The sequence below is a fragment of the Antechinus flavipes genome, chromosome 2 (assembly GCF_016432865.1).
Source record: "Antechinus flavipes isolate AdamAnt ecotype Samford, QLD, Australia chromosome 2, AdamAnt_v2, whole genome shotgun sequence".
NCBI lineage: Eukaryota > Metazoa > Chordata > Mammalia > Dasyuromorphia > Dasyuridae > Antechinus > Antechinus flavipes.
This window is the reverse complement of record NC_067399.1, coordinates 273,399,327-273,420,855: the sequence shown is the minus strand read 5'-3', so window position 1 is coordinate 273,420,855 and position 21,529 is coordinate 273,399,327. Positions and strand designations below refer to the sequence as shown.

Below are 21,529 nucleotides of genomic sequence, written 5' to 3'. Positions count from 1 at the left end.
AAGTCTGAAACGGTAAATTTATGAACAATTGAAAGGAGCTATATAATGATATGGTCCCAACATTCAAAAAGGAGAAGAGATTTTCTCTTCAGAAATTTAATGTATTCCAAAGTTATTGAGTTGTCACATTTTCTTTTTTTGGAAGGGTGGACTTTGTGAGTGAATTGATTTCTATTCTGAGGACTTGAAGAGGGGAAAGAGAAGGGAAGGTAAAAGGAATAAGGAATAGAACTTGCTACTTCTCATACACTGGGGTGTGTGAGAACATACAAATATGGAAAGGGAGGAAATGAGCATCAGATGAGCCTTTTATCTGCAATGGACTTAGGCAGCTTGGACACATATATAGTTTGGCATAAAAATGTCCAATGTAACAGGAAAAAAAAAAAGTGATAGGGAAATTGAGTTAAGAAGAGGACAGTAAGAGGGAGGGAATAGAGGGAATGATTTAGATCCTGAAGTAGAGAACAGGAGTAGGAGGGACAAGCAAAAACTTAGAATCTAAGGGGTTCTCTTGGACAACTGGATAATGATTTGAACACATCACATGTGAATGCAATAGAACATTTCATAGAAGAAATGACAAAAAAAGATATTTCAGGGAACACTGGACAGAAGGAAGAGAACAGAACTAGAACAATTCATGCAAGGATAGCAATGATATTAAGAAAAACTTCAAATTTAAGCACTCTGATCAATGCCTTGCCCAACCACATTTTTAGAAGCTCTATGATGAAGTATGTTAATTAGCTCTTGACAGAGAGGAAAGTAGACACAAGGTGCAGAGATATACATTTTTTTTGACACAGCCAAAATGTATAGTTTCCTTTTGTTTTACTATGTTTATTTATTACAAAATTTGGGGAATGGGGAGTGAGGAACACCATAAAGATACACATTCAAAAGGGCCACTGAAAACAGTTTAAAAAACGAGAAGAGAATAAATGGAAATTCTGAAAGTATGAGAAAGACAGTTTTGAAGGTGTGTGTGTATATAATTATGTATACTTAAAAAGCAAGCAGTATGAAATATGGAAATTCAACTTTTTAAAAAAATTTCTAATAGCTTTTTATTTTCAGAAGACATATAAAGACAGCCCTCAATATCCACCCCTGCAAAACCCCATGCTTCAAATCTTTCTCCCTCTGGTCTTCCCTTGGATAGCAAGCAATGCAATACAGATCAAGCATGTGCAATCCTTCCAAACATACCTACACATCTATCACACGGCACAAGAAAAATCAGATCAAAAAGGGAAAAGAAAAGAAAAAAAACAAAAATGGTGAAAATACTATGTTGTGATCCATCTTCAGTTCCCACAGACCTCTCTCAGGATGCAAAAGGGTCTCTCCATTACAAGTCTTTTGGAATTGGCCTGAATCACTTTCTTGTTGAAAAGAGCCAAGTCCATCACAGTTTGTTGTTGCCATGTACAATGATATCCTGGTTCTGCTCACTTCACTTAGCATCAGTTCTTGTAAGTCTCTCCAGGCCTCTCTGAAATCCTCCTGCTGGTCATTTCTTACAGAATAATAATATTCCGTAACATTCATGTACTGTAATTTATTCAGCCATTCTCCAACTGATGGGCACCCACTCAGTTTTCAGTTTCTTGCACTACAAAAAGGGCTGACACAAACATTTTTGCACATGTGGGTCCCTTTCCTTCCTTTAATATCTCTTTGGGATATAAGCCCAGTAGTAACACTGCTGGATCAAACGGTACGCACACTTTGATAACTTTTTCAGCATTGTTCCAAATTGTTCTCCAGAATGGTTGGATCCGTTCACAACTCCACCAACAATATATCAGTGTCCCAGTTTTCCCACATCCCCTCCAACATTCATCATTATCTTTTCCTGTCATCTTAGCCCCTGAGAGGTGTGTAATGGTTATCTCAGACTTGTCTAAATTTTCATTTCTCTAATCAATATTTATTTAGAGTATTTTTTTCATGACTAGAAATGGCTTTAATTTCTTCATCTGAAAATTGTCTGCTCATCTTTTGGAGGTCCATAGTTTCATAGAGAATCATCTGTATCCTGATATGCATGAAAAAATAATTTATTTTGGTATTTTAGTTCAGAATAAAAATTTTAAAAGGAAGGCAAAGCATAGTGATTGTCTCCTAGCTTTTATTTTATTCCAGTTGAGCGTTCAGAGACTAAATGTCCACTTATTTGTGACACTAATGGTGATTCTTGTTAAAGTAGGGATTGTACCACATTACTTATGTTGCCTTTTCTTTTACATTTTTACTGACTTTCACTTAAATTTTTTTTTATTATTAACTTAATAAATTTCAACAAATTCTTATATATAAAAAAAGAGTTGCCTATGACAAAGGGAATCACTGTTATGCACAGATGATCTTTTTGTAAATATATTTTCAGCTTAACTTAGTAGTTACAACACTGCCCTAATTTTTGGTGATCCCTCTGGACTTGTGTTTTTTTGGAAATATTTTTAAAAAATGTTTCTCTGGTGCTTTAAAAAAAATCATCATCACTACCAGCCTTATCTTTCCTCCCAATAATTCTTTTCCTGTAACATATTAGTCAAGCAAAACATCCATATTAGCTACTCCTAAAATTGTTTCATTCTGAAACTCTAGTAATTTTTCCTATCATAATAATTTTCTCCAAACCACTTACTGTTGCATGTAATAAGAACAAAAGTCAAGGATAATTGATCACTACAGCAACCGTGTCTGTATTCATCACGTGAATGTGATCTGATCTCAAACTTAGTCATTGCATTTATTTTTGATGAGGACAATACAGCCTTGCCCAGAAGAGCATCTACATTCCCTGGGAAAGACTCTCTTCCCACACATTATACACCTTTTGGATGCAAAACCTACATTTCCAGGGAAAGACTCTTTTCCCACACCCTATCTCAAGTATGTTCCTTTCGGATGCAAAACCCAAATTGTTTTATTTCTGTATAAATGTAAGCCCTGAGAAAATGTCTCTTTGCAATTCCTTGACATTGCCCACCAAGTGAACATCTTGGTGTCTCTCTCTTTAATAAAGTGCCTTTTCTTATCACAGCCTTTTGTGTAGCGTTTCTTGCTGCGAACCTGCCCTAACTTGATATTCTGGAGAGTAGGAGACCAACCCATTTTCCTTCCACGATCCATACCTCATCATTTTGTCTATTCTAAAAAAAAAAAAAAATTGCAATTACTTCATATTGTTTCTCCTGGTTCTTAATTCTTATCAGTTTGTATTTCTATCAATTTCAGACATTTCAATTCCACCATTTTCCAATCAATGAAGCAATTTTACAATTTTCAATTTTTTGCTACCAAAAAGTAGTGTTTTATTTTGGTTAAAAAAATTATTTATTGGTGTATAGTAAAACTTTTTGGTTAACTTTTTTCAAATCTAAGTTGTTTTCTGGGTATAGTTAAGACTGAATTCTAGCTCTACTAATAGAGTTTTTGTGTAAATTCCTTTAGTCCTTTTGTTGTTGTTGGATGTGTATGCCTCTTTGTGACCTCACTTAGGGTTTTCTTGGCAAAGATATTGGTGTGGTTTGCCATTTTCTTCTTCAGCTCATTTTATAGATGGGGAAACAGAGGCAAACAAGGTTAAGTGACTTGTTCAGATTCACACAGCTAATGTCTGAGGCCAGATTTTGTTATGTCATAGTTCTCTTTAACTGTCTTGGCTCAGTTTCCCTGCACTAGTTTCCCTTGTCTCAGTTTCCTTAACTGTTCTGTCTCAATCTCCTTAGTTATAAATCCCTCTCTGGCCCATTAAGACTGAGGACTATTTGCTCTAAGGTTATAAATTAGCAAGATAAACTAGAGAGTAGACCTCCTGACTCTTTTCTGTCCTCAAGAATTTACAATATCCCTCTAAAATATTCCAAGATACCTCACTGATATCTTTACTTCTTTGTATTCAGACATCCTGTCTCTGGGTTTTTAGGATTTATGGCCTCCCCCATCCTGACAGAAGTTTTCCTGTGCTTCTTACCTCTTCCTTTGTTTAGAGAAAAGGTATTTGAGAAGTTGGGGTTCCTCCATTCATTGCTGGAGGCTGGCGGCTGGATTTTGGACGCTGGATTCTTTAAGATGACAATCTCCTCCAAGCCTGGGACTAACATGGATTCCTTGGTCCCAGTATTATCTCTGTCTGACTGGATAATTTGAGAAGAGAGTCCTGTCCAGTCAATTTTACTCTCAGATTAATAAAATATTAAAAACTTTCTAATTTCTCTCCTGCCTCAGTTTCTCCGGCATTACAATTTGAACTCAGAAAGATGAACTTTGCTGATCCTAGACTAAGTATTCTATCTACTTCACCTAGCTTTCCTTTTAAAATGAGATTTTTCCTTTTTATCAACTTTGCCAGTTTGATGGGTGTGTAGTAAAACTTTCAATTTGTTTTTATGTAAAAATTATAAGTGATTTGAAGTATTTTCTCACATGGTTACTGATATTTCTCATTTCTTTTGAAAACCTTTGCCCATTTATCTACAATAAATGGTTCTTGGTTCTATGTGTCAATGTTCCATCTCTCTTAGAACTAGACGTTGATGTTTAATGGAAAAATTTTTTCATGTTATGTAATTCTAAATGTTGGTTTTGTTCCTTTAAAAATTTTACTTTGTTTTTATATCTTAATTTATTGATTTTATCCCTACATAAAATTCTCTTGATTTTTTTTTTTTTTTTTTTTTTTGCTGAGGCAATTGAGGATAAGTGACTTGCCCAGAATCGCACAGCTAGGAAGTGTTAAGTTTCTGAGGGAAGATTTGAACTCAGATCTTAAGGACTGGTGTTCTATTCGCTGTTCCATCTAGCTGCCCCTCTCTTGATTGTTTAAATTAAAAATTCTTTTAATTTTTAATTTAATAAAATTCTCTTAATTTTTTAATGACATGGTCAAATATACATTTAGAACTTATTGTGGTATATGATGCTGCTCAATAGAGCAAATAGTCCAGTTTTCCCAGCAGTTCCTACTGAAAAAGGATTCCTTTTTCCAATAGCTTGTTATTTGCATTTCTAGGTTTTTCTTGCTAATGCTGTTCTACTTCTATGAGGTCTTTTACAACTTTGAAATTCTGTGATTGTACATTGAATGCTAGATTAATTTGTAAGAAAATCAAATTAGGAGCTAAATTTAAAAAAAAAGATATTTACAGAGGAAGGGTGGGTCAATATATACATTATCAAACTAGCAACTAAAAATCTCCTTTTAGGCACTTATGGTATCTTGTCAGTAACTGACACACTTTTGGCTCTAATTCAAATTAAATGGGAATGCTGGTTACTATGGACAATTCAACAAACTCATAAACTCACCAACCACATAATTTAAGGTCTATTTTGTGTTAGTTGTTCTTTAATTTGTATTATCATTATGATGATCTTAGAATGATCTCATCTACATGCCTTTATTCAAACTGCTATCGATTGCTCTCCTTTCAAAATGTTTTTCCTGATCAAGTTCTCCCATGTAAATAAAAATTTTTAATTTTTTCAGTCTATATTTATATCTTCCATCTTTAAATTCCTATTGTATTTATTGCCTTTAACTACACAAATTACTAATTAATCATGTAATCTTTTAAATTTGCTTCATGTGTACTCACTGAATGTCTGAATGTGCACACATTTTCTTTTTCAATTGTTGTATAAACTTTTTGAGAAGAGGGACATCTGTTTGTATTCCTATATGACTTATGATTTCTAGCACAGGCCTGCATATTTGATTGATAGATAGATGGTCAGTAAATATCTATTGAGTTGTGAATTTTAAAGAATAATTATGGGATTGGAAATAAACTAGCCAAAAAATGTCTAAATTGAAGCATACAGCTTTTGTTCAAAATAGTAAGACTGAGTTAACTCCTGAGAGTTTCCTTCTCAAATCCTTATTTCAATTCAGAAAAATGACAGGTTCCTTGAATGACAGGAATAGTTTTTCCCTTAGTTTTTTGAAAGTTTTGTTTCCACATGACTCCCTGCTAGCTATAATCTTAGCTTGGCCCCTAGCAAGGCGTTTCTAATGACCTTTTGCTTTCTTTAACTTATCTCCAAAGAACTTCTCACAAGTTCCATCATGTACAGACATTATTTATTTACTACAGAATATTTTCAATGAATTTTTTAATGGTACAAAATTATTCCAATCATTGAAGGAAAACATACCAAATAATTATATAAAAACAAACAGCCAAAGCTTTCAACAAATACAACTGCAGAAATGTTAAGTTTTTATAAATATGCTGAAACAAACAAAAAAAGTTTAGGAAAGCTGAGGCTATTACTATAACAATTTATTCTCTTTGAAGCAGTTCATAAGCAATTACTATCATACAAAAACCAGAACCCTACTATTTAGGGCTATAGAAATTAAATCCCCTCCCCCAATAAGAGTATTTGAGACTCATGGAATAGGTGGTGATAACACAGAGCAAGATGATACTGTGAGTAATATTAAAGCAGTTTTCTAAGGAACCCACAGAAAAAGTGAATTCAAATAGCAATATTTATGGCAAATAAAATTTTGTGTCTTTGTACACAATTTTAAAAGATGAATTCTGATTTCTACAGTGAGAAAACCACTTGGCCTTTTAAATTAATATTTGTTTTATAACTTGAAATTAATTAGAGGAAGATTGCATGTGTAATATATGAGATTTTAACTTGACCTTAGAAGTAATAACTCAACTCAAAAAGATGATAGTAGAAACAAAGTGTAATATTAATTCATTTCTTAACAATGAAAAAAAGTCATTTAAAAGGATACAACTTGTATTTCACTAAAAGTATGTATAGAAAAGGAGTTTTTTGTTTTGGGTCTAAATTTGTATACTTCACAATGCCATACCATTCATTTTATAATTAAAGATTAGACTTTTGGAGTGGAGCTGGGGTTTTTGTTATTACCACTTGTCTCAGAATTGAGTAGAAGTTATGGTGTGATATGTAGTCAAATGAATACTAAAAGTGATTTAACAAAAAGATGGTAATTTTGTCATAAAGCAATCTTCAGCAAAATGAAAAAAGCCTGACAGCCTAGGCTAGAAGAAGGATACCAACCTATGTATTACTATATTATTTAAGTACCACAAATAAGTATTTACACAATCCTAGGTGAAAATGAACACTGGAATACACTTTAAATAGTCAAGACAATTGCTACCACCAGCAGACACTATATGATAACAATTAGAGGAAGACAATCCCTCTGGAAAAGACGGAACCATTTCAAAAACTGTGGGTTCACTGGTTTCCATTTTGGAAGTAATACTCCTGAAATGGAGAGAAATGAGCTTGATAGTCTTTAGCACTGTCTCAATGTTGGGAAATACAATTTTTCTATACTAGAAACAAGCTGTCAAGTAGAAGCCAGAATATCTGGAGATAGCAGAAGAAAATTTTTTCTGAAATAATTTTCTTCTTATATCCCACAGTACTCATCAGAGACCAGAATTCCAGTACAGTTTAAAGACATTTTCTTCTAGGTATCCAATTGACTTAGCATAGCTAGCATAGTATTGTGCTGTTAGTGAATGGAAGAAAGAGAGGCTGATAAAGAGGTGAACATATCCTAGAATATAGTAGTTTAAATATAAAAATAATATAACTAGCAAAAGCTCTATCAAGTTTGCTTCCAATATATCAGAATTAAAGCTGAACAGCACATGATGGAAAAATTTAGTTATTTATAGTTGTTCTGGTGGTGGTTCTAGTGATGAAGTTGAGGGCCTTGGAGGAGATCTCGGTAAATGCACTTGACTGCTGTCTTCAGATAGTTGTTATCCAATGGCACATTAGACAAAATGGCAGCAATTTGATCTTGGCTGTGATTAAAAAGAGAAGAAAATTTTCTGGAAATCTGCATTCCCAATTCAAATGATTAATTTTTTAATGGAGCACTAAAAGTCACAATTGTGTAGTTAGTTGGGGAAGTGTCTAATGATCAGAAGAATTACTGAAACTTTTTGGTAGGTATATATTTTGGGGTCTGTCATTTCTTAGTTCATTAGGATTAAACTTAAAGAATTAATAAGGTTCACTCCATATCAGAGTTTGGATTGGATCTTTTAAAGTGTGGCTCAATCAAATAAGTAAGTTTGGGCTAATACAAGAAGTATACATGTTTCAGATTCTGCAGCAGGTGCCAACAGTTCAGTTTCTAGAGCTGTTAATATTGTCTCTAGATTTTATGAAAATCAGAACCCATAGATGTGTAGGATTTTTCCAAATCCACAGCAGATTCCCCATTGGAGATATTAGATTGAAAGCAAGTTTCAAGCTCTAGAAGTCTGAGTTTCAAAGAGGATGCTAGAATGAGGTTGTCTAACAGAGTCAAAGGGATGCAAGAGAGAATTTGGGGTGGTTGGGAAATATAAACATATGCCTTCACCTAGCTAATATCTTAAAGACAAAAATATATAAAATATGTAACTCTGAGCCCTGAGTCAAAGAGTCCAACAGCTCCTTACTAAAAAAAAAAAAAAAAAAAATGAGACATTGGGGGCAGCATCATATGTAACCAGTGTAGATAATCCAGGTATTAAAGGTGCAACATTTCACAAAGAAATCATTTCATTTTGGCAAAGAAATCATTTGTCATGAGGCAATGTGCCAAGATAAGCTCCAGCTCACTTAACTTCCACACTGCTTCAGTGGATCTATTACAGGGATTTCCAAGTAAAATCTTGAGAATTTAGCAGCAGAGCCCTATTAAATTTCCCCTTTTTGTTTTACTCACCTAATGTTCCCAATGATGTTCTGAATGGTGAAAGATAATGGGACAGATGGATAATGGGCTGAAAGAGTCAGTGTCAATTCAAACTTTGCAAAAGCAGCAGTGCTAGAGAATAAGAGCTTTAGTCTGTAAGAGACAAGATCCACAAAAATTTCATTAAATTAAGCATTCTGGTCTGATCTTAAAGATCTTAGAAATCTTATCTTTAAAATTATTCTAAAATTTCAGTAATAATCTATGATTTCAATAATGAATTTTCAGAGATTATCTCCACTGAAGGCCTTAATCTCAGCTGATTAAGGAAAAGTGAAATTATAAGAGGACAGGATTTAGTGGAGACATTATCACTGTCAAGTTAAAGGCTGTCATGTGGAAAATGGAATTATATGGGTTTTGCTTATATTTAAAGGGCAGAACTAGTAACAATAGTGAAAAGTATTCAAAAGGCAGAATTTTGCTTTAAAAAGGAAATTATAGTTACTTGTAACTAATTAGAGCTCTTGAAAAGTAAAGAAAATGGTGAGCTCTTCATCCCTGAAGGTTTCTAGGAGAGGCTGTTATAAAAAGAATTCCTACTCAAATAGGGTTTACACTAGAATACCTCTGATTTCCCTCCTAACTCTTGAGATTTTAGAATGTGACAAAAGGCAAAATCAATCATTAATTTGTAACATCATTTTTATATAAGTACCTTAGATTTTCATATCACATTTCCCCCCCCAATTTACTTTTTACATTCATGTGATATTGTATAGTGATATTGTTACTCTAGTACCTTATTCTGCCCGGCATAATATTACACTTATTTATTAAATGTGAAAACTAAAACCCAGAAATGATTTCCCTCTTCAATCCATACAGATACCAAACATTTTCCTAAAACACAGATCTGGTCACTGTCCTACCCAGAAATCTTTCTCTATTGCCTCTAGGACAAAATACAAAATCCTCAGTCTGGCATTTAAAGACCCCCACAATGTGGTTCTTACCTACCTTTCCATTATAATTTCATCTTACTCATCATTCATGCATATTCAATTCCAGTCAAATTGGCTTTCTACTGGCTCATGTACACAAATTGACAACTACCATCTATATGCCTTTACATAAGCCCTTCTTGCCTGAAATACATTCCCTCTTAAAATTCCAGCACATCTCCAGTGAGAACTTCTATATCAGATCTGTTCTGATACCTCCTGCTGTTAAGTATTTTCTCTCTTTTGAAATTACTTTGTACAATTCTGTATATATTTATATTTACTTATCTGTGCATATGTTTTATCCTCCCAGAAGAACTAAGTTCTCAAAGGCAGAGAGAGTATCTTGTTCTTGTGTCTGTATTCCCAGTACCTTGCAAAAAGTAGATACGTAATAAATGCTGTCTAAAGTGAATTAGGTTAATGTTGGCTCTCTGGTCATATCACTGTCAAATGGTGTCTCGTGTACCTGGAACTATGACTCGAGTTCAGTGTTCCATCTATTACTACTCTCTAAGCCCTAGTTAGCATCCTCCTTATCTATAGTGCTACATAGTAGGACTAAGCAATACTTACCAGTGGCAACTGACAGGCCTAAAAAAACCATGTGAGAGAAAAGGAAAGAGAGAAGAAACATTGCATGGCAAAGTAGAAAAGGAGAGGAGGAAAAAGAAAGAAAGAAGTAATGGATACGATTACTAGTGCCTCACTCCAAAGGTGCCAAAAATTGCCTGTTGAAATGTATAGTGAACCACTTGCTACACTTCTCTCCATTTCATTAGTAAAATGAACTGGTAGATGCACAATGTTTTCTTCTCTGAAGGGATTTGAAAGAACAGAAGGCAGAACATCTGCAACAGGGTTACTATTGTGACTATTCTTTAAACAACAGCAAAACATATTCCAAAGCTACTCCAAAGGGATGACTTCATTTACTTTGGAAGGAGATGGTATTCTTAGAAAAACTTGCTTTCAAGAAATTATTGAGTCATTATCAAGTTAACTACAAATGACACATAAAAATAACACTAAGGTAAGAAGATTTTGTTACTTTATTTTTGTTCACTGTGACTGCAATACATATACAACCTCAGAGCTAAATATACCATGTTGTGCAGAGAAAGACTGCAAGAATGTCCCATGCTCCCAGTGATAATGGCCTCCTTGTTGTTTCTCCCACATGATACTCCATTTCCCAATTCTTTGAATGTCCACAGACCATCCCTTCTGCCTAGAATGTTGTCACCATCTCCACCTCCTGGCTTTCTTCAAATCTCAGCTCAAATTCCATTTTTTGGTAAGAGAACTTTAGTGGTTCCCTACAAGCCTTCTCTTTATGATCGGCTCCAATATATAAGCAATATATAGAGTTGCTTCCATGTTATCTCCCTCATTAGAATGTGAGCTTCCTAAGGGAGGACACTGTTTTTGACTTCTTTGTATTCCTAGCACTTAACCACAGTGCCAAGCACGCAGTAAGTACATAATAAATGCTTATTGCTTTTACCTGTTTATAGCTTAATGACCATTTAAAATGGGTTGTCTCACAAGTATCCTAAACTCACTATATTCAAAAAGAACTTACTATTTTTTTCCTCAAAATCTACTCTTCCCTCTGGAATTGACACATAGGAGTCACTTGAACAGAACCTCTAATTTCCTTCAAGACTCAGTTCAAATGACAATTAACCTTATATATTTTGTATGGATCTACATGTTAACTCCACTGATATATAAGCTCTTTGACAGCACTCTTGCATTTGTCCCTTTATAGCCTGGTTCAGTGACTAGTATATAGTAGACACCAATAAATATTTGATGATTGATTGACTGAGATTCCCTGGATGCCCCAAGATGGTGAAAAAAACAGATAGAATCAGGAAACTTCTTAAAACTTTCAGTCATTTTATGCTTATGCAGATATTACTCACAATAATATACCTAGGGGCATTGCCTTGAGAGCTAGGTATAGAACTATATTTTGGATGCATAATTAACATTAAAATCAATAATCATAACTACAGTAGCTTTCTCTAATAACTACTTACTCAGTATTATTCACATCTATGTTCATAAGGTTATAGTTTGGTCCCCATCTATTTAGAAATTCAATCTCTTCTCCCAGGAGTCTGCAACGGTTTACTACCAATGAAATCTCTTGTAGCATCTGGAGAAACAGGAAGATAAATGAGACTGAAAATAATTTTTTGCCTTTAGTACCTTTTTTCTGTGGAGTTCAAAGCTCCCCCAAAAGATGGACTACTATTTCAGAAATTCCAATTCTGTATCCAGTTTTAAGTCAGCCTTCAGGGGCAGATGACACTACTTATTTTTCCTGAGATTCTGCAATTAGATTTTACCTTAGGCACATGATGCTGGGTTATGCATTTATTCCTCCATGATTCCTGATCCTCAATGAACTGAAAAATGAGTCTATGCACTAACAGTGATGATGGGGGAGCTTTTTTTTCTGCAAAAATAAAATAGAGTAATTTTTCAAGTTTTATTTGAGTTTATTCCTTATAGGTGGCTAGATAACAATCTCACAAAGCTCTGTACAAATGAATATCCTTTCATTCTGACTTTTAGTCATGTGAAAGAAAAACTTTATAACTGTTAATTTGGATAATGTAGGAAATACTTATGTAGGACGTAACTGTAAAAATATCAAAACCATTCCTTGGAACCAAATATAAGAAAGTTTGTTTTTTTTTTTTTAAATTTTAAAAGCCACATTGATGATCTCTATACAGTGATTCAAGCACAGAAATTTCAAATTGTATTAACTTTGCAACAGCCCATGAAGCACAGACCTCAAGGAATAATGTAGAGTTGAAAGTTCTAATTTTAGAAACAAATGTTCAAAGTCATACCATGCAGCAGAGTTTCAAAGTTTACGCCAATAATCTTTCTGCAAGCCTTGTTCAGGAAAGGAAGATCGTCTAGGAAAAGTCAGGAGAAAAAGTCATTTCCTAATTCCCTTATTAACTAGCTTTGAATCACATACACAGCAAAATCTGAGCTATATAAAATAAGCTTTACATAGATGAGTTTGATTAACTAGTAGAATTAACCTATTAATTACCAAAATTTTTAAAACTTGTATGGACCAGGAGGTTTTCTATAACACTGAAATATCACAGGTTCAGTCCCTACCAAATTTACTACTAGATTAAACAATTTGATTTCAATTTTAATTTTTTCTCCAGATTTTTGGTTTTGAGTATGTTTAAGGAGATTTTTTCAAAATTGAGGGAAATCTAACATATACTTAAGAATAACTTTCAATGGCATCATTACTAAGACATAATAAAGACTTACCTATAAATGGTTTAAGAACAAGAGGCAAACTAATACCGACCATGTAAGTGTTCATGGCACTTACTTTACTGATAAAAATCCATATGCCATCTTATTCTTATTTTTAATCAATGCCTTTTTGAGGAACACATTTTATTTTTATATCACATTCATTTCTGCATATATCTCTTTTCCTATTCAGCTAGGTATCTTATTGAAAAGTGAAAGAGAAAAAAAAAAGCAATTTAGGAAAAAAACATCACTATGTTGAATATGACTAACAGTACCTGACAGTATATACAATATTCTATATCCATAGTTTTTTGCCTTGTGATGAAGAAAGGTGAGTGTAATTTTTTAAACTCTTCTTTGGGACCAAGTTTAGTATTTTAATCAAATAAATAGTATGCCATTTCAATTTATTATTTTGTTTACGTTGTTTAAGACATTGTGTATACAACATTCCTGGTTCTGCTTTCTTCACTTTGCATCAGTTCATACAAAATCTTCCAAGCTTCTCTGAATTCTTTATAAACATCACTTCTCATGGTACAATATTATTCTATTTCATTCATGTACCATAACTTGTTTGGCTATCCCTACCCGTGGCATATATTTCATTTCCATTTCTTTGTTATCAATAAGAAGTGCCAGTTTAATTTTAGGTATAGTAAAAGACATTCCTTACCTCCAGAAGGCCAAAGTTTTCTTACAAGTATTTTTTGTGCCCTCTAGAAAATTATCTTACTTTAACCTTCTACTAACTCTAACATGCACCAAGTTTGCTGGTGAAAAGTAAAGACTGGAAATGTTTTATATAAGAAATTTCCAATAGGATTTTGACAAGAGCATTCTATGCTCAAAAAAGTCTGCAAATTTTTCATCATCTACATTATTATCGGCAGATAATCCTTCTGAAGACATGATAAAGAGCCAAAATGTTCTATTAGGTCTTTTTAATTGTTGACATTTGTTAACATTGACATGAGGCTCAGAAAGGTTAAGTGATCATTGTCTCACAGAATGTGAGTGTCAGAGAAAGATTCTAATGTAAGTCTTCCTGTCTCTACATCCATCATTCTATTCACATGACTATTTAAAAGTCTAAAAATATATGCAAGATGAATCAATATTTTCATGAGATCTCAGCACAGTACAATAAAACAAAGCACAAATACAAGTGGTGATGTCTTGGACAAGTCTCTTAACTTCTCTGAATCTTCCTTTTTTTCATCTGTAAGATAAATGAACTGAGATAGAGAATTGCACTAAAACATTATTAATTCTTCTATAAAACATGTCACATCTGAATAATATCTTGGTTTATGATCAGTGAAGCAATGTTAGGACCAAGTCACAAGATGAGAAAATTATTATTTAACACCAATCTTGTTTTCCTAGGGTGAGATTTAAAACTGTTTAGCAGTAGAATTTAGGTAAGTCTATGTCTCTGAAATTGATTTTTTTTGAAACTATTATTAGATGATAGAATTAGAATTTTTCTCCTCTCTAAATTGCCTGCCCTCGTTGTGGAGCTGTAAATTAATTTAATCATTTTTGGAAAGCAATATGAAATACAGAAAAGGTCACTAAATTATGCATTTGCTTGGCTTCAGTGTATAATTATTGAACATACACCAAGAAGATGAAAAAAAGGAACCAAATGCAAAAAAATTCATAATGGCACCTTTTGGCTTAGCTAAAAAATGGAAACAAAGTGGTATCCATCAAAGTGACTGAACAAATTATGGCATATTAATTTAATGGCATAATGTGAACTGCCAGGTCTAAAGAATTGGCTGTAGAAAAAACCTCAGAGGTCTTGTATTAATTGAAACAGTGAAATAAATGGAACCAGAACAATTTTTACAATGACTGCAAAATTTTAAAGGAAAAACCTGAAAGATTTAAGAGCTATGATCAATGCAACAACCAAATATGACTCCAGAAAACTGGTGATGATTCATGTTTTATATCTCAGTGAAAAGGGGAGGCTAAAGGTTCAGAAGGAAACACACATTTTTAGACATAATTAATGTATGGATTTGGACTGTATATAGTTATTTGTTATGGAGAAATGGAGTGCTTTTATTTCTTGAATATTAGGGGAAGTGTTAAGAGTGTATGAGAATAATAATAATAATAATACCAAACAAAGAATATCAAGAAAACATAACACCCCCCCCCCCCAAAAAAAAAAAAAAAAAAAAAAAAGCAGAGAAAAGAAGTCCAGGAGAGAAGTATCTATATTAGGCAATGTTGGAAATACTGTTCTAAAATTGGTACAGTATATACTTAAAAAAACACAAACAAATCTGTATGGAATCATGTCACATGAATTAAAGAAAATGTTCAAATTTGTTGACATTTATCAAGTTCATAGCAATAAAAATAGTTTTAAAAAAAGATGATAGAATTAAACAATTTCTTTGTCTATCCATGCATTAATTTGTTCTCTATTAGCAACAGGTAAACACCTGTGAAAACTCTAAAATGATGACATTTTCAATCAACAAATGTTTTCTTTTATGTGAGCCTGCAGCATCAACACATGTTGCTACCATATTGCTTTTTATTTCCTTGCATATTTAAAATTAAGATTTAAATCCTGAATGGATTTAATCATGGAGTTTTATGATGTATTCCTCCTCACATATAAATGGTTATAAAATAAAATCAGATTGCTTTTACTACTTACCCACAGGCTCTCCAAAGGTGATGGTGAGCTCTATTGAGTCATAAAGAAAAGTGAATATAGCCTGGCTATCACTCCATTCAATAATCTCCCACTCTGAGAAGCTAGAATAAACAAACAAACAAAAATAATCAAACTACCAGGATCTTTGAATGAACCTTTGGTAGAGGGAACTCCCAGGGAGGAAACTTCCTCTAGCAATGCAGTGTGACTTATATAGCCTGGGAAGAGGCTTCCCAGGGTGCTGAGAGAAAATAAGTGATTTGTCCAGGGTCCCAGGGTCAGAGGTGGGCTTTAAGCCTATGACTCTGTGATTCTGACGTTGGGTATTTACTTCATGGTGCCTCTTTTTTTTTTTTTTTTTTTTTTAAGATAATAACAAAATCATATCTAATCTAATAAAAATTGTATCAGGTGGGTAGGTACTCTTTCCTCTGGGAATGTGATGCCAAATATTTAAGTAGTGTGAAGCTATATCTTTAAGTTGTGGAAAGAAAGAAGAGCAAAAGCTTTCAGTAGCTCCTTATTCTTTGAAATTAAAAAAAATTCATTTTAAAGATTAAAAAAAACGAAATAATAACAACAAAAAAACCCCCACATTTCCATGAAAATAACACAATACAAAGAGGATTCAATGTGAAATCATGAATCTCCACTTTGTATTTTCAAAGCTATTCTGCTTTTCTGTGCTTCCTTGAGTTTTCGCTTGCTCTCTGCTCTGTACATTGATTTTTTTCTCCCTCCCACTCGCCACACTAGAAAAGACCCACCATTAATTACAAATATATATATATAAAACAACATCATACTATATATATTGCTACTTATAGGTTCTTTCTCTGGAGATGGATAGCATCTTCCTTCATAGGTCCTTTGTAGTTGATGTGAGCATCTATAACATAATACTCAAAATAACTTAAATCATTCATTTTTATTCACTGAATGACATTGCTGTTATTGAATATAAGATTCTCTTGGTTCTGCTCATGTTGTTTTTTGTGTTCATGCAAGTCTTTCCATGTTTTTCTAAAGCTCCCATATTATTTCTACAATTAAATACAAATTTCTTCATGCTGGAATGTAAAGCTCCTCACATCTGAATCAAAACCACTTTTCCAGGCTTGTTTTCCATGGCTCTTTAAGACATTCTACACTGCAGGCAAATCTGACAAAGGTTCTCCAAACTCAGCAGTGAAGGCTCCTGTGTCTCTTTCTCTCTCTCTACTAAGAACATTCCTTCTGCTGACCTTCAGAATCTTTATTTTTCCATAAGGTTCAGTTCAGTTACCTCCACCTAGCTATTGTTAAATGCTTGCTTTCTTTCAAATTACCTTGGATTTAAATAGGTGTTTATATATCTCTCCATTGTACATTGCAAGTTCCTTTAAAGAAGAGACTATATCATTTTTGTCTCTGTATCCTTAGTACCTACCACAATGTCATGGATGGATGAATGAAAATCACTCGATAAAGTGCTTACTATTTGCCTAACACTGAGAACACCATTGTAAAAGCAAAGAAATTTCCTGCCTTTAAGGCACTACTTCACAGGGAAGTAGTGGCCAGGAAAGGAGCATCCTAATCTGTAAAGTTTACAGGGAAAGTAAATGGGCCCAAAGAGAATAGCCTGACATACCCAATCTGAACACAAGGCCAGAGTTGATTTGATCAGTTTTTCATTTCAGAAAATGGAAAGGGAAGCATGGAGGAAAGGGTGAGGCAAGAGAAATACAATAAGTGTTTGTTGAATTTAATTGAATAAAGGAGATGTTTTTCCTTACTTGAATTTTTCCAGGCATTCCTTACTTCTATCTGCTTCTCTTTGTAGACTGTTTATTTGGGCAAGTGCCTGCTGGCTCTGTATCTCCAATTCTGATATATTCCTATAGGAAAAAAATTGGAAAGATGACCCTTTAGTATAAACTCCAGAATCCATGAATATATGTGGGGTATAGCAAGGATTCTTAAACTTTTTTTACATGCAGCTCCTTTTAACCTGAAAAATTTTTACATGACTCCAGATATATCGGTATATAAAATAGCTATGAAAATAAAACATTACTAATAATAAATCATCATTTTCTGACTACCATATTGGATCACAAGCCACAGTTTAAGAAACTGGGGGATAAGAAGAGAAATATTTAATCTTCCTGATTCTTATCCTCATAAAGTTAAAGACTGATGAATGTCTTTGTTGCTACATTTGAATTCCTCAAAAACTGTTTTGATGGAAATGTTTGGGTCTGTTTTACAACAGATTTAAAACAATACTCTATGTAAGTCCAGTTTCAAAAACAATCATCAACTGAAACAAGTGATTCTCTGGAATGATTTCAAAATGAAACAAAAGCCCTGATCCAAGAAGTTAGTAAGATCCACACCCCAAATTGGTTTGGAACTAAACCAGCTTTTGGAGGTTAAATACCATTTGTTTCATGAACTTTGATACTATGCTAGCAAATATAAAAATTGAAGGCTTACCTCTTGAGTTTCTCTTCTTCAGCTTGTAATTGTTCTAATTCTGAGAGAGAGAAGAGAAAAGAAATGGAGATAGAGAAAAGAGGGGGCAAAAAAGAGATAGAGAAAAGAAAAAAAAATTATATTCCTAATGAACATTTTCTTCCCCCATTATTTAATATCTTATTTCCCCCAGTTTTACATGTAAAACAACTTTTTAAAACATTTGTGTTCCACATTCTCTCCCTTCTTCCCTCCTCACACCCCCCCCATTGAGAAGGCACATGTGAAGTTATGCAAAACACTTCCTTAAGTCAAATTGTAAGATATAGATTGTCCCTCCCCACTAAAATAACTTCAAAGAAAAATAAAGTAAAAAAACGTAAGCTTCAATCTATATTCAGACACAATCAGTTCTTTTTCTGGGGATGGATAGCATTTTTCATCATAAATCCTTGTCTTGGATCATTGTATTGCTGCTGAGAATGGCAAAATCATTCACAGTTGATCATCTTATAGTATTGCTGTTGCTTTGCACACAGTACATTTCACCTTCCAAAAGCTCATGGAAATCTTTCCAGGTTTTTTTGAGAGCATCCTGATTATCATTTCTCATAACACAACAATAATCCATTGTAATCACATACCACAATTTATTCAGCCATTCCCCAACTGATGGGCATTCCCTCAATTTCCAATTTTTTGCCACTAAAAAAGACTTGCTATAAATGTTTATATATTATAGATCCTTTTCCTTTAAAAAAAAAAAACAAACTTTTTTGAGATATATGCCTATCCGTAATATTGCTAGGTCAAAGAGTATGTATGATTCTACAGCCTTTGAAGTACATAATAGACATATTTCTACATATCTCTTAGGAAAAACTCTCTGGGCAATTATGTTTCCTATCATAAAAACAAAGCAAAACAAAACAATTTCACTGAAAATTCCAGGTGACTACCTGTTAAAACAAAAATTTGCATTTATTTCAAAGAAATAGTGTGATCAAAATCCCTTTTATGCTATAATATGCTACATTAGTCATTTTAATTATAAAGTGATTACTGTTACATAAAATTGAGCCCTAAAAAAACTTTTCTCAGTTAAAATATTTTCCCATTAACTAGTATAATTACCTTTCTCTGTAGCTAACATTTCAGAATCCCACTCTGTCTGCATATCTTCTTTATTCTTGTCCAAATTCTTAATTTCTAAAGGAAAAAAAATGTGTTAAGAGTACCTTTGTCAATAAGCATTTTCAATGTATCTACAGGTACTGAGAATCAATGGCTTAAAAGAGAACGAGTAGAAGAATGGCATCTTTTTTTACACACAAAGTACATAAGAACAATCTTTCTTCTAGAAACAAAACACTGGATGATGATGCCAATGAAGAATAATACTAATGAAGAAACATTCAAATGTTATTTAAGCTCTAACAGTAAAATAAGATTTTTCCAAGGACTATTTTGAGATATCTGCGACCTAGCTAGCATTTTTTTTTTGTACAGGCATAAATGGTGTAATATTGTTCCAGACAATATCAATAAGCAGTGAAATGTTAAAATGAAACTTCTTTGTAACTGACGTCATCGGAGAAGGGTAACTTTTCTCTATTCCTGACAAAACTGTCCTATGATTTCATCAGTAGAAAGTGGTCTGTCTGGTCAATCAGAAAATGATACTCTGCAGTTTGGGGGTGAAGTGCATGGGAAGGGATGATAAGAAGGGACAAAGAAGGGGGTGATAGGGAACACCATGTTTCCTATCATATAACATTATATTTTTCTTTTCTTTCTTTCCCTTTTTTTTTTTTTTTTGGGGGGGGGGAACATTATACTTTTCAAAGTGATTAAGCTGGTTAGATATGATTACTAATAGAGATTTCCTGACTATTGGCTCAATTTTATGGGAAGAGTACAAGTTGTAAAATGAGAAGATGCAGTGATAAAAACTATTTTGATAGCTACTTAATAGTTATTTAACCATGGTCAAGTCACTTCATATTTCTGGACCTATTTCCTCTATAAAATAAATGCTGGAGAATATCTCTTTAGGTCTTTCCAGTTCTCAGTCCTGGGGAGGCTCCCTATGACCATATTGAATACTTGAGCAAGTACAGTCTGTGTTAGGGCAATTTTCTTTCCTTTCTTGGGGAGTTGAAAAGGAGGATAGTTTTCATGGTAAGATTTGATGATTACTCTTTGAAGGCAGCAATTTTTTCCATTATTTCGTCTGTAAAGATAAGGTGTGTTCTGCACTATTAAGGGAGTACTATCAACAACATCACAAGTTTTTGTATCAAAATATTCCTTATCCCATCCATTATTTTTTGTTTCTAAATCCTCTATAGCAGAGAAAGGAACTTCAAAAATCTGGAGAGGGAAGGGATAAATGGAGGGAGGTGCTAAGTGCTATAAATACTAAGTCACACTCTGGAAAAGAATGCCACAGAAGGCTATACAAGGGAGTTTTCTATTTGTTGATTTAACCTCTGTTAAGGCTTAGAAATGAGTAATTTTTTTATTGAAAGCCTCTATTTTTACATGTCTGTGTCCTCAATAGTAAATATCTTGTACAAAGAAACTACTTAAAAAATACCTGTGAATTTGAATCTCAGCTGAGAGCTGTGAAATTGTGGCTTTATATGCTCATTGTCTTTTCAGTAGGTCATGGGGTACTGGTTATTTAATAATTTACTCAGTACTTAAAAAGGCTTAATCATTAGGCTGAGTCAAGTTCATTTTCTAAAAGCAAAAAGGAATGTATGTTTTCTTGCTGGCTAGGTTATGAATCATCAGAATAGAAGGTTTTAAATTTCCATTTCAGTATTCATAATACTGAGAATTTCTGAGGAGAAAAGATATGAGTTGCCTAAACTCCCAACTTTGGAAACGTGGGTCCAAAAATTTTACCCTGGTCCAGAGCAGCAAGACAGGTATCCACTTCTTTGAGTACAGAATCCATCTCATCCATCCTTGTCTGAAGTTTCTCCCATTCAATCTAGGCACAAAATAAATGCAAATAGATTAGTCCAAGTTAAAGTAAAAAACTTTATTACAGCTCATGTGATATGATGGCTAGGAAAGCACATCTTAGAATGAAAAGAGAATACACTTCTTGTCCTGAACTTGGAAAGAATAATAGACTTAAGTTAAGAAAAATGATCTAGACTATGAACCACTTCATAGAATTCCCAATCCCTCTATTTTTGTCCGCCTGTATTTTTGATTTCCTTCACAGGCTAATTGTATACTATTTCAAAGTCAAACTCTTTTTATACAGCAAAATAATTGTTTGGACATGTATACATATATTGTATTTAACTTATACTTTAACATATTTAACATGTATTG

At 33.4% G+C, this 21,529-nt stretch overlaps 1 protein-coding gene across 1 annotated transcript in view; it reads right to left on the bottom strand.

The window, feature by feature from the left end:
- Positions 1 to 6,080: 6,080 nt before the first annotated feature.
- LOC127546632 (kinetochore scaffold 1) overlaps positions 6,081 to 21,529 on the bottom strand; it is a 51,232-nt gene continuing 35,783 nt past the window's right edge. Inside the window, exons 8-17 of the mRNA XM_051973651.1 lie at positions 21,089 to 21,176; positions 19,310 to 19,384; positions 18,197 to 18,236; positions 17,494 to 17,595; positions 15,716 to 15,816; positions 12,591 to 12,659; positions 12,078 to 12,187; positions 11,766 to 11,884; positions 8,744 to 8,866; positions 6,081 to 7,829 (exon numbers count right to left, since the gene is read on the bottom strand). Coding sequence (XP_051829611.1) covers positions 7,715 to 7,829; positions 8,744 to 8,866; positions 11,766 to 11,884; positions 12,078 to 12,187; positions 12,591 to 12,659; positions 15,716 to 15,816; positions 17,494 to 17,595; positions 18,197 to 18,236; positions 19,310 to 19,384; positions 21,089 to 21,176 — 942 coding nt within the window. The 3' untranslated portion in view covers positions 6,081 to 7,714. The remainder of the gene's footprint in view (positions 7,830 to 8,743; positions 8,867 to 11,765; positions 11,885 to 12,077; positions 12,188 to 12,590; positions 12,660 to 15,715; positions 15,817 to 17,493; positions 17,596 to 18,196; positions 18,237 to 19,309; positions 19,385 to 21,088; positions 21,177 to 21,529) is intronic.